Genomic DNA, 14,465 nt, shown 5'->3' on the forward strand with positions numbered 1-14,465 from the left:
CACATCAGACAGACAAGCCTCTTGTCTGTTTTGCAATCTGAAACACCCATTTTTTTTTTTCTTTCCCTTAAAAAACCTCACATTGGTTTCATTCCATATGAACTAGTGTGGTGCTGAGGTGTCACCCGTTGTTTGGCTGCACTTGGGTCTTAATCTGGGATCCTGAGTTGGTTTGTCATGTGGTGGGTGCGGCAATGAGCTGCATCAGGGCGTGTTCCTAACCTCTCTCTCGTGTCTGTACTGTTGCTTTTACCATGGCTGTCCCCAAATCACTAATCAGCAAGACAGCTGCTTTAGGTATTTTTGATCTTTGTTTTGCCTCATGCCTCAATTGTATTCCAGCTTCAACTCATGGAAAGACACCATACCTTTCTCCAGAAAAATCCTTTAATGCAGATTTTGGATTCATGGTTCCATCACTGATTTCACGTCACCCAAGTCTCTATGTTGCAAAGAATTTGTAACCTTATCAGCCACCTAGTTTGACTGTTGTTACAAAGTTATTAGTTTTTCCTTTAGAAATAGGACAACTTATAGCCAAGATATTTCACGTTAAGCTTATATTTACTTGAAAAAATACTTGAGAACTCTTAAAAATCATTAAGCTATATCTTGGCAGACTAGAGGTGAGCATTTCTGTTTTTATTAAGCAGGGGATTCCTACTGTTTTCCCTGTCAAGTATGCCATTTTTGTCCGGAATTTGATGCCAGAGTCATGATCATTGGCTACAGCAATGGCGTGATAGACTTGCAGACTCCTTACACATTGCTCTAGGATCATTTGTGATTTCTTTGAAAATTTTAGTGTTGCTCTATGGTTGACCCTGGTAGGACAAATGATGTGTTAAAGACTATCCAAAGGAGAAAGTCTTGCAACAGTAGTCAATGAATGTTGTCAATATTAGGACCAGAGGTTTAAAAATAGCTCTGTAATTTTCATTTTTCATTAATTTCTGGGCAGATATGATGGTGACATTAATATTTCTTGTACTTCTATTTGTTTTAATTACTAAATTTTTCTAACTTAATACTATTTTGTCACATTTTGATTTCTCTTGATTTTAATTGCTGTGACATCCCCTAATTTAATAAAAGGATCACATACGCTTCATGGCATGTTTTAGTTGTGTTTAAAGCATTCATTTTTGGCATATGCTGTTGCAGAGGTGTTTTTTTTTTTTTTTTTAATAAAGCTGGAAATGGGTAGAAATGCTTCAAACACTTTCTGAAATTTTCTGATTTGCTAGATGCAGATCAGTTTAAATGACTAACATAACCATGCCCTAAAAATTACTACAGCACAAGCATACTGTAAAACAATTAAAACATCAATCCACTCATCTTTCTTCTTCCTTTATTACTTTTAAGGTATACTTTTTAAATCAGAATGTATGGATGAAAACTTCTGTTCTTACCAGCATGCTTCATAAGGTCCTCATAAAACTTGACTACCCATGTTCCCACTTCAGTTGTCATTTTCCTTCTTTACTTGGCTTCACAGAATTAAAACCTCTTGACAAACCTTGAAGGAAAAAATTGAAAGAATTTATGTAATGGTGCACTAGGTTTCAGTGTTAGCTTCATTAGTTTAGCCTACTTCCTGACAATTAAGAATCCATAGTTAATCGGATGCAATGTTTTAATGCAAGGAACACGAATTTATATATCTGTAATTTATTATATGAAAAACAGTTGAATTGACAAGTCAAATGATAACACTGACTTCACAGTAGAGTTCTAAGTGACTGTGTACAACCCCCAATCAGAAAAAAACCGGGACAGTATGGAAAATTAAAAGAAAACAACCCACACACTGCAGTGATCCTTAAATTTACTTTGCCCTTTATTTCACTCCAGACAATATGAACCCAACATATATCATGTTTAGTCTGTCAATTTTATTTCATTAATAATAAAAATTATGATTATAAAAAATTAATACGCACTGAAATTCCTCCAGATTCCTTGAATCATTTAATGATATTATGTACTGTAGAGGGAGAAACATCCATTCCTGCATTTCAGTCCTTGCAACACATTCCAAAAACAGTTGGGATGATAAAAGCATTCATCACTTTGTAAAGTCATCCATGATTCTTTCTCACAAAACTTAAGATGTTTTCGCACTGAGGATACCAAATGATGAAGTGTTTCAGTTCTTATTTTGTCCCATTCTTCTTAATCCGTGCAACAGTATGAGGTTGTCGTTTCATTTTTCAGTTCTCCACACATTCTCTACTGGGGACAGATCAGGTCTACAGGCAGGCCAGTCCTGTACCCGTACCTTCTTCTTCCACAGCCATACCTTTGTAATGTGTGCAGAATGTGGTTTTGCATCATCATGTTCAAAAATGCATGGACATCTCCGGAACAATAAGTCATCTTGATGGCAGCATATGTTGCTCTAAAATCTCAGTGTAGTTTTCTGTATTAATGCTGCCATGACAGAAGTATAAATTACCTTTGCCAAGGGTAGTGACATAACCCCACACCATGACAGACCCTGGCTTTTGGACTTGCTGTTGATAACAGTCTGGATGGTCCCTTTTGTCTTTGGTCTGGAGCATACAGTGTCCATTTCTTCCAAAAAGAGATGTGAAAAACGGATTCGTCTGACCACAATACATGTTTCCACTGTGTGATGGTCCATCAGAGATGCCTCCAAATGCAGAGAAGTCAATGCCACTTCTCAAAATTGTTAACATAAAGCTTCTTTTTTGCACAGTAAAGTTTTAAATTGCATTTGTGAATGTAACTCCATATTGCAGTGTCTTACAAAGGTTTGCCAAAGTAATCCCTTGCCCATGTTGTTATATCTGCTATTGATGAGTGATGGTTCTTGATGTAGTGCCGTCTGGGGGATTGGAGATCACGGGTGTTCAGCTTAGGCTTGCACCCTTGCCCTTTATGCACTGAAATTCCTTCAGATTCCTTGAATCATTTAATGATATTATGCACTGTGGAGGGAGAAACATGCAAGTCACTTCCAATCTAACTTCGAGGAACACTTTTTTTAAACAATACTTTTCTCACGCATTTGTTGACAAAATGGAGATCCTCTGCCCATCTTTGTTCCTCAAAGACTTGTGGATAGTGCCTTTATACTAAATCATCATTACAATCACTTATTGACATCATCCATTTGAAATCATATCATTATTTTATTTTTTTACCTCATTACTAGCCCTAATTTGCCCCTGTCCCAACTTCTTTTGGAATGTGATGCAGGCATGAATGCAAATTAACAAATGAAATGAAGTTGACCACATAAATCACGAAATATCTTAGGTTCATACTGTCTGCAATGAGATAAAAATTTAAGAATCACTGGAATTTTTTTTTATTTGCATTTTTCACACTGTTCCAACTTTTTCTGATTTGGGTATTAAGTATTAATTACCTGACACTCTCTCCAGTCAGTAAACTAATACATTGAACATCACTTCCTCTTATTAAATTTGGTGGGTCCACCTGCCAGTATTTTATGACAATAAGTGGAATGATGGGTCCAGAGAACATTATCAGTACCTTTAAAATACACTAATAGCCTGTTAACAAGCAGAAAAGCAAAGCATTGCCAAAGGGCACTTTTCAAAACATGTTAAAACACTCATCGTGAGCAGAAAGGCTACAAACCTATAATGATACAATGTGCAAGTGTTGTTTAAGTTGATGAACCATTGTGTAAAAGAGCATGAAAAGGGGAATTGTTGGCTTGGCCTGAAAAGTAACCTATAACAGGCTGTGTGTAGCCAGTGCTTTGTATTTAGAATTTAAAGTGGATACAATCCAGTGATTGACAGATTAGATATAACTTTTTATTTGTCATATGGGGGGGGGGGGGGTTCTTTAAATAAAATTATTACATGTATATTTATTTATTTTTAAACACACGTATATTTTGGGACTGGGAATGTATTAAAAAATGTATCACATAAATGTATGAAATTTATCTACATTAAATCGCATCTAACACTAAAACATGTAATTATAAAATTAATACATAAATAATGAAGTAAATACACACTGAATCTTTAATGTAGAATGGACACAACGGAATTAAAAAAGAAAATGAATGGTATAGTTTAACCTTAAACCTGAACTTAACAAAATACTACTTCAGCAAGTACAACCTGAATTTGAATGCCTTCCTTAAAGGGAAGTTGAAAAGAAGGCAATAAGAAAATGAGGCCAATGTATTAATTTTCAGATTGGCATAGCATATGAGACAAAGAGATTCCAAATTAAAAATGCAAGGATCCAAAAAACCGTTGATTTTGAATGCACTGCTGAAGGCAGATTTAACTGTCTGTTAACTGTTTAATGTTTTTGTGGTTGGTAGAATCATGGTGTGCCTTGGGATTTTTTTGGATTATTAAAAGTGTGTCACCACAGAAAAACACTTAGAAAACCCTGCTGTACCTTTATCTTTCATCCCGGCACACTAATTTAAAAAAAAATTAAAATATCTGTTTAGGTTTGATCTTGCTTAAAAATTGAAACTGTTCATTACTTAGATGGTTATGCTGCATTCTTTGCATAAATTATGCAAAGATACTGCAAACTTGAATCATGGGTAGAGATAATCATTCCACTTATGTTTCGTAGAATTTTGTCATTATATTAGGGAAGTCAGCACTGTAAGCTGGCTGGCAGACTGGCCAGTTAAACACAGAGGTACTTGAGACTTATTTTGGGTTGAGTGCCATTCATCCATCCATTTTCCAACCCGCTGAATCCAAATACAGGGTCACGGGGGTCTGCTGGAGCCAATCCCAGCCAACACAGGGCACAAGGCAGGAACCAATCCCGGGCAGGGTGCCAACCCACCGCAGGACACACACAAACACACCCACACACCAAGCACACACTAGTGCCATTCAAACATAACTTATTCAGCACTTATGTGATATAACAATGATTCAATCTTCCTACAGAAATATAAAAAGTGTATTTTTTACCATCACAACAGCAGTGCAAAACTTCCCTGCACCTATGTCAGTAAGTATAAATCAAGAAAATGAACATCAGTGCTACGTATTGACATGTGGCGTATCATTGTGAACCATGTAGTACAAAATATTAAACCATTAAATGAAAATTATATTTCATAACACTTTAAAGAGAATATATAAATATGGTACTGGACGTGTATGTAAGTTTTTTAGGTACACACTTGACTTATTTGTATTATGCTGTCATGACCAGAGCACTGCCTGACACGACTGCTTCATTGCCAGCCCAGGATGCAACAATATTTTTAATGCATTAAACAGACCACATTAATGGGGCACACTGCAACAGAGCCAAGCCCCAAAGGTTATCCTTCCTGCTGTAAATACAGTAAGTACGAAGACCAGATCAGCATATGATCATTCTAAGCTCAGAGCGCATTGCAACTGACCTATGGTGTTATTCTACATGTAATAATACATAAGTAAATCTCACAACAGCAAATTTCATAAACCTGACAAACCTGATTTGGAAAAGTGTGTTATTACAAAAGCAGCTTTAAATGAGGGTATCCTAAATAATCTTGGTATTTATAAATTCATGTGACACAGATATGTTTTTTAACTGATTTTAAGCAGTGTTTATTTTTCAGTTACCAAATAAAAATATCAGTAAATAAACTGTCAATCAATGGCAGCTATTCGATGATTGTTTGGAAGGTGTGTCATTTCACGCAATGGTGACATTCCATGGCCTCCGAGATCCCCAGATCTCACTGTTTGTGATTTTTTTCTGTGGGGACATCTTAAAAGCCAAGTGTACTGCACACTTCCTTGAACCATTGCTGAACTAAAAAGGAGGATTTAAGAGGAAATCACTGGCATTCCTCTTGACATGTTATGTTGAGCAAAGCAGAATTTCCACAATGGGCAGTCAGAATGTGTACTGAGAAATGGACAACACTTTCATGGATGTTTTCTTCAAAACATAAAATGAATATTGAATGAATATTGATCCTGTACAATACATTTCATCGCTAAATGTATTTTGTAATGTGTTTATTCGTACATTGAATGTCAAATGAAAATTTCCCGTTTCCCTGTGCCACCCTGTATCATAAAATTTGGTTTTCATGTACACTTGCATTAGAAATGCTACAAAAAAAAATCTAGGGTAATTTTCTTTTATAATGCGACTAACAAATCTAACTAACGTAGACTATATCATAACACTGAATTTTCATCAAAGAAAAAGTGCAGCTATTGGTTGTAAATCTCCCCATTATAAACATAATCTGAATGCAATATGCATATTATGGAGTGTAGATGTAAAATGAAATTCATTTTCTCTACAGCTATAGAAATATTATGATCAAGATGACAAATTACAAATTTGAAAACCATATAACACATAAATAGATACGAATTTAAAATAAAAGGCAGATAAATGTGGGATGACTCAAGTTCATAAAAATTGATGCAAAGATGGAGGCATAAAAAGAGATTCAAAGAGCACTACCAGTAAGGTGTTAATTCAAGCTATCTAAATAACTCAATTTTTATGTATAGCAAAACTGAATTTTAACATCACATTCACTAAATCATTATGTACAAAAGATGTACAATAGTTTCATGCTTCAGTTTTCTTTTGCTCTACACCAGAACAGCAGTTAATTCTCCAATGTACAATATTTCTTCCATAATCTGTAATAATTCTAAGTGCTGTAGTAGATCTGTCTTGTGAGCAATTTTACCATTTTCAAACAAATAGTGAATACCTGAAAACTCAAATATAAATTTATTAACCAGTGATATAAAAGAAAGATGGGTATCTTAGGTATATGAGCACTGCAATGGCATGGTGGAATGATTAATTTCTTTATGGATTATAACACATCATGACAGACATATGCATTAGAATAAGAATATCAATTGATGGAAAACATTACTTGAACTTGGTAGCCTACTTAGTGTTATATTTACACCTGGAAAAATTAGTCAAAAAGTCACAATTTTTTTCAACCAGAAAAAAATGTTACTACGTGTAACAGAAATTTGAAAATACCAAATGCCAACATTATCACAGTAGGAAAGGCATGTCTAGTGTGGACTGCTGTACCAATTCATGTCTAGTGCATGTCCTAAGTGTGAGATGTTATGAAACGCTCACCAACGCACAGCCCAATGTTGCAATTGAGGCAACAAAAGCATGTTTCTTTGCTCACTCTTTCTGTTTTATTCAGTAACTTGTGCATGAGATGGTAGAAGAGCAGTTCTTGACTTGCACGATTATTTGCCCATTGTGTTATTGTACGCTACCACAGCCCCAAGGTGTTGTGACTTCCACATCTCCCCTGACACAAACATTGACAGCTGTACTGTGAACGGTGCTTAGAGGGCAAATGCCTTTCTTGTCCTTCCCCTTGATTGTAATAATTGTGCCTTTTTTCTACATAGATACTACACCTTCCTGCAGCTTTACACGACTAAAGTCAAGGCTGTTCAGTCATATGCATCAGTTTCGCAGTTCTCGTCAATATCTGATGACTGGCTTTACATCTTCTAATTTACACACCATTGTGTTTTCTAGTTCAAGGCTCTGCCCTACAAAAGAACACTGATGAGTAACCACAAAGTTAAAACGCTTAGAGATAATTAGAGATATTGACGATTCTTTTGTAGCATGATGTTATTTTATCTACTAGATGGCAACAAAATACTATCATTACCATTTTACATCGAATCATAACAGGTTAACCCTAACTCTCGGGCTTAAATGACCATTTTTACATAGGATTTCCGAGCAACAGAGATGCCAAGGAGGTTATACATAGTTGCCTCAGTTTGAGAGCCCCTCTTGCAGTTTATAGCACATCAAATTAAGTCCACACAGTGAATGAACGATACTAATATTTTGGTAAATATCAATGTTAAATGTGCAAGATTCAACTATCAGAAAGACAGATTGCTCAAACATGTTCCTTTAACATTAAGGTTTAATGGGAACTTCTCTGAAAATACACAGTCCACTGTTTTTAACATTTCTTTCAAGTTTGAATTACATTTATTCATAGCTATCTGTTATACTGTGAAATTGCTAATTTTATACAGTACTTCTTTGATCATTTAACTGTTTTCAATGTTTCTTCCAGACACTCCAACATCTTAGCATGTGTTACTGAAACATCTATAAAAATAAGATCAAACTTTATGTAAAGCTGAGGCATTCTGTAATGCTTTTCTAACCATTCTCATCCTGGTTTGGTGCACCTGATGTAAACTGTAATGATTTTAGACAATGACAAAACCAAGGATGGGTTTACTTTTGTGCGAGAACCAAATCTTATTTACCTATGTCATTCTCTACTGCACTCATTAATTGTTCTAAAGATATATATAACTTGTGAGTATTAAACCATCTTTAAGAAGGACAGTACTAGTTTTGATTAAACATGAATTTCATAGTAAACATGTACAATAAAACCTATAATAATTGGTTAGCAATCTTTCAAGCTAGAATTTTAAGTTTAAAAGGTCAATACTGACCTACTTAATATGCTACATAAAAATTTTGTAATTTCTTCTATTTATTTTCATTAACATATAATTTGTATTCAGTGTTACATCACAGCAAAAGCTAATCTGAATAAATATGTAATCCTAAAACAGTATAGGCCAATTTCTGTCTGTCTTGCACTTTGTTGGATATATGCAGCATTAACATTTGAGATGCACCATGGAATGGATTTTGCAATGCATGTAGTAATAAAATGCTTTGTAATTTTCAATACAACATATAGTGGATTGCACTCTTGCTCAGAATACTGTATGAAACATCTTATAATTGAGGCAACAGAAAAAACTAACAAAAACAATGAATATTTTAATTGGAAGAAAAAAAATTCTACAGTCGATTTCTAACTGCCTGGCAGGTACTATTGGAAGTGCTTAAATTCAAGGAAAACAGCTTTCAGGTTAGCACTTTGATCAAGTTGCTAAGCATATTTAAGCAATCAAGGATGTAAAATATGAATAAAGATACGAAAAAAAGCATTGCACAGGAAGTGCGTCAAACTTGACAGAATTAATCACCTAATGAGTGAAAGGCAAGATATGAAAGAGGAGCTGCTGCCAAGCATACAAGGTGAACAAATATAACCTATGAAGAAGCATGCAGTAGACAAGCAAATGTAATTACAACATGATTTTCTGAAGAATTGAAAATTCACAGACATAAGGCAGATTCCACAAGAAAAAGAAAAGCCAGTCAAACTCTATACAGTACTTATATTTTAAACTATCACAACGGGATGCCAATTACCATCAACTGTGTGTGCCGACTGCACAGAGCAGCAGCAGAATTTGTCAAAAAAAGCTGGAATTCATCCTCCAGAAATATTTAATACAAAGAAATGAAATGGTTTAGAAAGTTCGGATTGAATTCAGTCAAGAACATCCAGAAAATGTACAATGTGACCTTTATACTCTTAACCTAGATATGACAAGCAGCACACACTTCTGGTTGACCGTGTCTAGCAACGACACGGAATCCATCCACAAATACTCCTCAAAATGGCAGTGTGCATAAGAAAAACAAAACAATGTTGCAGGGGAATGCTAGTTATTTTTAACATTACTAAAAACATTTCAAGTACCAAAAATAGATGTGACCACGAGATTCCCTGACCTCTAAGACAAAGGCCTAAATCATTTTTATATATAAAAAAGCCACATTATGACAATGTGAATATGAATCTTGTACATCAAAGATCAGAGACCCTGAAAAATTGGGCCAAATTTGCATTAACAAATGAAGATATAATTTCAGAGCATTGCTGTGGTGTCAGGGATCTCTGATGGTTCTTCACTTAGATTTAAATGCTAAACCAGTAATCAGCAATTTAATGTGAAACAGGTCAATCAGTATTAATAGAAATTTAGAATTCTGTTAATGACATTTCACCACTACTGTACAGTATGCCTCATTGTCTTACACAACCCTATACTTAAACTCAAAATACATAAGACAGATATGGAAACATTGAGTAATCTATAAAGCTACATGTTCCTGACTGGCTCACTAACCGACTAAGCAAACATCCTTGGCTATTTGCATACAACCTAAAAAAAAAAAATAAAAAAAAAACACATGGCAAGAAATAAAAACAAAAACTCACCAAAAAGTTAATTCTGAAGGTGAAAAAAAACAAAAAAAAAACACTGTTTCCCATTTAATAGTTGGAAAGTGCAAACTTTGGGTAAGGGCTACAGCACCTGCAGAATAGTGCAGATAACAGCATGTTTGACTACAAACCAAAAGCATCTTGATCCTGACACCATCCTTTTTTAATCTAAATTATATAGTTAAGTATAGCAGAAATATGAAGAATTATTAATTAACATTGTGGAGTCTGGCCATTCTTCTAAGAACTCTTTCATTAAAATGCATTTTCTCCCACAGAACTGCTACTCAATCGATTTTTTAAATCATGCCATTCTCTGTGAACTCTACAGGCTACACATTATTGCAACTTTTCTGGAGATTCTGTATCCACCATGTCTGGTAAAAACAATTGCACCAAGCTGGGCTAAATCTCTTGCTCATGAACTGCAACAATAATAAAAAGATGCTTGTAGAGATATATCTAATTTTTGGTAAGTGACCAAAAAAAGTACAAATATCTATTCAGAAAAACAACAAGTAACAGCAGAGATTTTTCTTAGAGTTGAGCACATTTGGGGAAAATGCTTAGTCACCACTGCTGCAGAATGATGGGGGTGCTGTACATGAAAAATGAGTTTCAACCTAAAGTATAAAACTCCAAATTAACTTAAAATGTAATGAGAATCATGCAGTAGTTATTTTATTTATAGTACTAAATTGATAGGCATAAAGTTAAAGAAATGCACTTGCCAAGAAAGCTAAACATGAAAAGTCCATTATAAAATTATACAGTTTGACATACACAATTAATAGACTTAAAGAGAACAGGCACAGAAGCATTAACGAAGGAGACACAGCATTTTGTTTTATCGTTTTAAAGTTATGCTTTGGCCACTGAATACTCAAGCTGATCAATCTGACATTCAAGATTTCAGCAAAAACATCACCAATGCAGGAAATTATACAAAGACTTTTAACATCATACAAATTAAAATGATACAGAGTGAAATACTGTGGGTAAAATTCAAGATAAGCTGTTTGTTTCTATAGCATAAAGTTGTTGACAGTGGTACCCAGACCTAGTGGTACAGTTTCAAAATTATTCTATCAAGTGAACAATGACAGACTGATGATGCACATTCTATATGCACAAATAGCTTTCTATTCCAGAAAAAGGAACGTGTCAGGTAGTTTAAGAGAGAATCATCATAGTACTACCCCATACCCACAAAAATTACAACACCTTAACAAGGAACAAGTAGTGTGGATAAGAAATTAGTAAAACAGACAACACAATAGGACGAGATTGGATTTGAATATACTTTACCTCTTAATGTAATAATTTGTCAAAAATAAAAAGATGTATGCTATATTTCAAGTGATACTCTATTCTATAACTCTTCTATACTTCCTTTTGATAGATAGATACTTTATTAATCCCAAGGGGAAATTCACATACTCCAGCAGCAGCATACTGATAAAGAACAGTTTTAAATTAAAAAGAGTGATAACAATGCAGGTATACAAACAGACAATAACTTTGTATAATTTTAACATTTACCCCCAATGGGGTGGAATTGAAGAGTCGCATAGTGTGGGGGAGGAATGATCTTCTCAGTCTGTCAGTGGAGCAGGACAGTAACAGCAGTCTGTCGCTGAAGCTGCTCCTCTGTCTGGAGATGATACTGTTCAGTGGATGCAGTGGATTCTCCATTATTGACAGGAGCCTGCTCAGTGCCCGTCTCTCTGCAACGGATGTCAAACTGTCCAGCTCTGTGCCTACAATAGAGCCTGCCTTCCTCACCAGTTTGTCCAGGCACGAGACGTCCCTCTTCTTTATGCTGCTTCCCCAGCACACCACTGCATAGAAGAGGGCACTCGCCACAACCGTCTGATAGAAATGTTTAAACCTTTGAAACTGTAGTGAACATACAGTGGTGTGAAAAACTATTTGCCCAATTCCTGATTTCTTATTCTTTTGCATGTTTGTCACACAAAATGTTTCTGATCATCAAACACATTTAACCATTAGTCAAATATAACACAAGTAAACACAAAATGCAGTTTTTAAATGATGGTTTTTATTATTTAGGGAGAAAAAAAATCCAAACCTACATGGCCCTGTGTGAAAAAGTAATTGCCCCCTTGTTAAAAAATAACCTAACTGTGGTGTATCACACCTGAGTTCAATTTCCGTAGCCACCCCCAGGCCTGATTACTGCCACACCTGTTTCAATCAAGAAATCACTTAAATAGGAGCTGCCTGACACAGAGAAGTAGACCAAAAGCACCTCAAAAGCTAGACATCATGCCAAGATCCAAAGAAATTCAGGAACAAATGAGAACAGAAGTAATTGAGATCTATCAGTCTGGTAAAGGTTATAAAGCCATTTCTAAAGCTTTGGGACTCCAGCGAACCACAGTGAGAGCCATTATCCACAAATGGCAAAAACATGGAACAGTGGTGAACCTTCCCAGGAGTGGCCGGCCGACCAAAATTACCCCAAGAGCGCAGAGACGACTCATCCGAGAGGTCACAAAAGACCCCAGGACAACGTCTAAAGAACTGCAGGCCTCACTTGCCTCAATTAAGGTCAGTGTTCACGACTCCACCATAAGAAAGAGACTGGGCAAAAACGGCCTGCATGGCAGATTTCCAAGACGCAAACCACTGTTAAGCAAAAAGAACATTAGGGCTCGTCTCAATTTTGCTAAGAAACATCTCAATGATTGCCAAGACTTTTGGGAAAATACCTTGTGGACTGATGAGACAAAAGTTGAACTTTTTGGAAGGCAAATGTCCCGTTACATCTGGCGTAAAAGGAACACAGCATTTCAGAAAAAGAACATCATACCAACAGTAAAATATGGTGGTGGTAGTGTGATGGTCTGGGGTTGTTTTGCTGCTTCAGGACCTGGAAGGCTTGCTGTGATAGATGGAACCATGAATTCTACTGTCTACCAAAAAATCCTTAAGGAGAATGTCCGGCCATCTGTTCGTCAACTCAAGCTGAAGCAATCTTGGGTGCTGCAACAGGACAATGACCCAAAACACACCAGCAAATCCACCTCTGAATGGCTGAAGAAAAACAAAATGAAGACTTTGGAGTGGCCTAGTCAAAGTCCTGACCTGAATCCAATTGAGATGCTATGGCATGACCTTAAAAAGGCGGTTCATGCTAGAAAACCCTCAAATAAAGCTGAATTACAACAATTTTGCAAAGATGAGTGGGCCAAAATTCCTCCAGAGCGCTGTAATAGACTCATTGCAAGTTATCGCAAACGCTTGATTGCAGTTATTGCTGCTAAGGGTGGCCCAACCAGTTATTAGGTTCAGGGGGCAATTACTTTTTCACACAGGGCCATGTAGGTTTGGATTTTTTTTTCTCCCTAAATAATAAAAACCACCATTTACAAACTGCATTTTGTGTTTACTTGTGTTATATTTGACTAATGGTTAAATGTGTTTGATGATCAGAAACATTTTGTGTAACAAACATGCAAAAGAATAAGAAATCAGGAAGGGGGCAAATAGTTTTTCACACCACTGTATTTGGCACACTGCATTGCCAAAGTTAAAAAAGCAGCTTAGCATCACAACTACAAAAGTGGATGCTATGATTTACTAAAAGAAAATAAGTGATAAATAAGTGAACAAAGATCAACTTGCTTATAAATGGATTTGCTGCTTTTCCATTTACAAAATAAATATTAAGAAGAACTGTGGAATAGAAAGCTGAATTAATCACTAAAGGAGAATTTGACCAAATAAAATGGCGACACTTTTTTTTTTGTTTTTAAACTGGCTACTGATAGTAATGAAAAAGTTTCTTATACAGGAGACACAAGAGCGATAGGTTTCAAATACTGAGTAAGCTTTCTGTTGAATGAAATTATAAGTGAAACAGATACCGGAGTTAACACTTTTAGGAGCTATAATTATTGTCCAACAACTAACCAAACCCTTGTTAAAACAGGTTTTTGATGTCCAATTTAAACAGAAGGGAAAAAATAACTACAGAAAAACACTAAAGCCCTTCTCAAGGCTGACAGTTTGCTAGACCTAGAAGTCCATCTTTTGAAGTTCGAAACCCAAGAGATTAGTGTAGGCTGCCAAATACAAGGTGAGTCAAAATTATGTTAACACTAATGATACTGCTATGTATATACTTATATACAATTTTTGTGGACAACGCATGTGCCACATATGGTACATGTATTGAACATAAAGGCAAACAGTTTGAGACATTCCTATAAATCATCTTGCACATATGAAGTATTTTTCGTGAATAAATTGTTTCCGCCATTCAATTGTTAACATAATTTTGACTCACCCTGTATAAAGTTAC

General features: G+C 35.6%; 1 protein-coding gene across 2 annotated transcripts in view; it reads right to left on the bottom strand.

The window, feature by feature from the left end:
- Positions 1–14,465, bottom strand: part of elovl1a (ELOVL fatty acid elongase 1a) — a 94,990-nt gene that overhangs the window by 20,664 nt on the left and 59,861 nt on the right. For both annotated transcript variants that reach the window (XM_028811468.2, XM_028811467.2), the window contains exon 2: positions 1,416–1,522. In XM_028811468.2, the coding sequence (XP_028667301.1) occupies positions 1,416–1,476 (61 nt within the window). In that variant the 5' untranslated portion in view covers positions 1,477–1,522. The remainder of the gene's footprint in view (positions 1–1,415; positions 1,523–14,465) is intronic.

This window comes from Erpetoichthys calabaricus, chromosome 10 (genome assembly GCF_900747795.2).
Source record: "Erpetoichthys calabaricus chromosome 10, fErpCal1.3, whole genome shotgun sequence".
In the NCBI taxonomy this organism is placed as follows: Eukaryota; Metazoa; Chordata; class Cladistia; order Polypteriformes; family Polypteridae; genus Erpetoichthys; species Erpetoichthys calabaricus.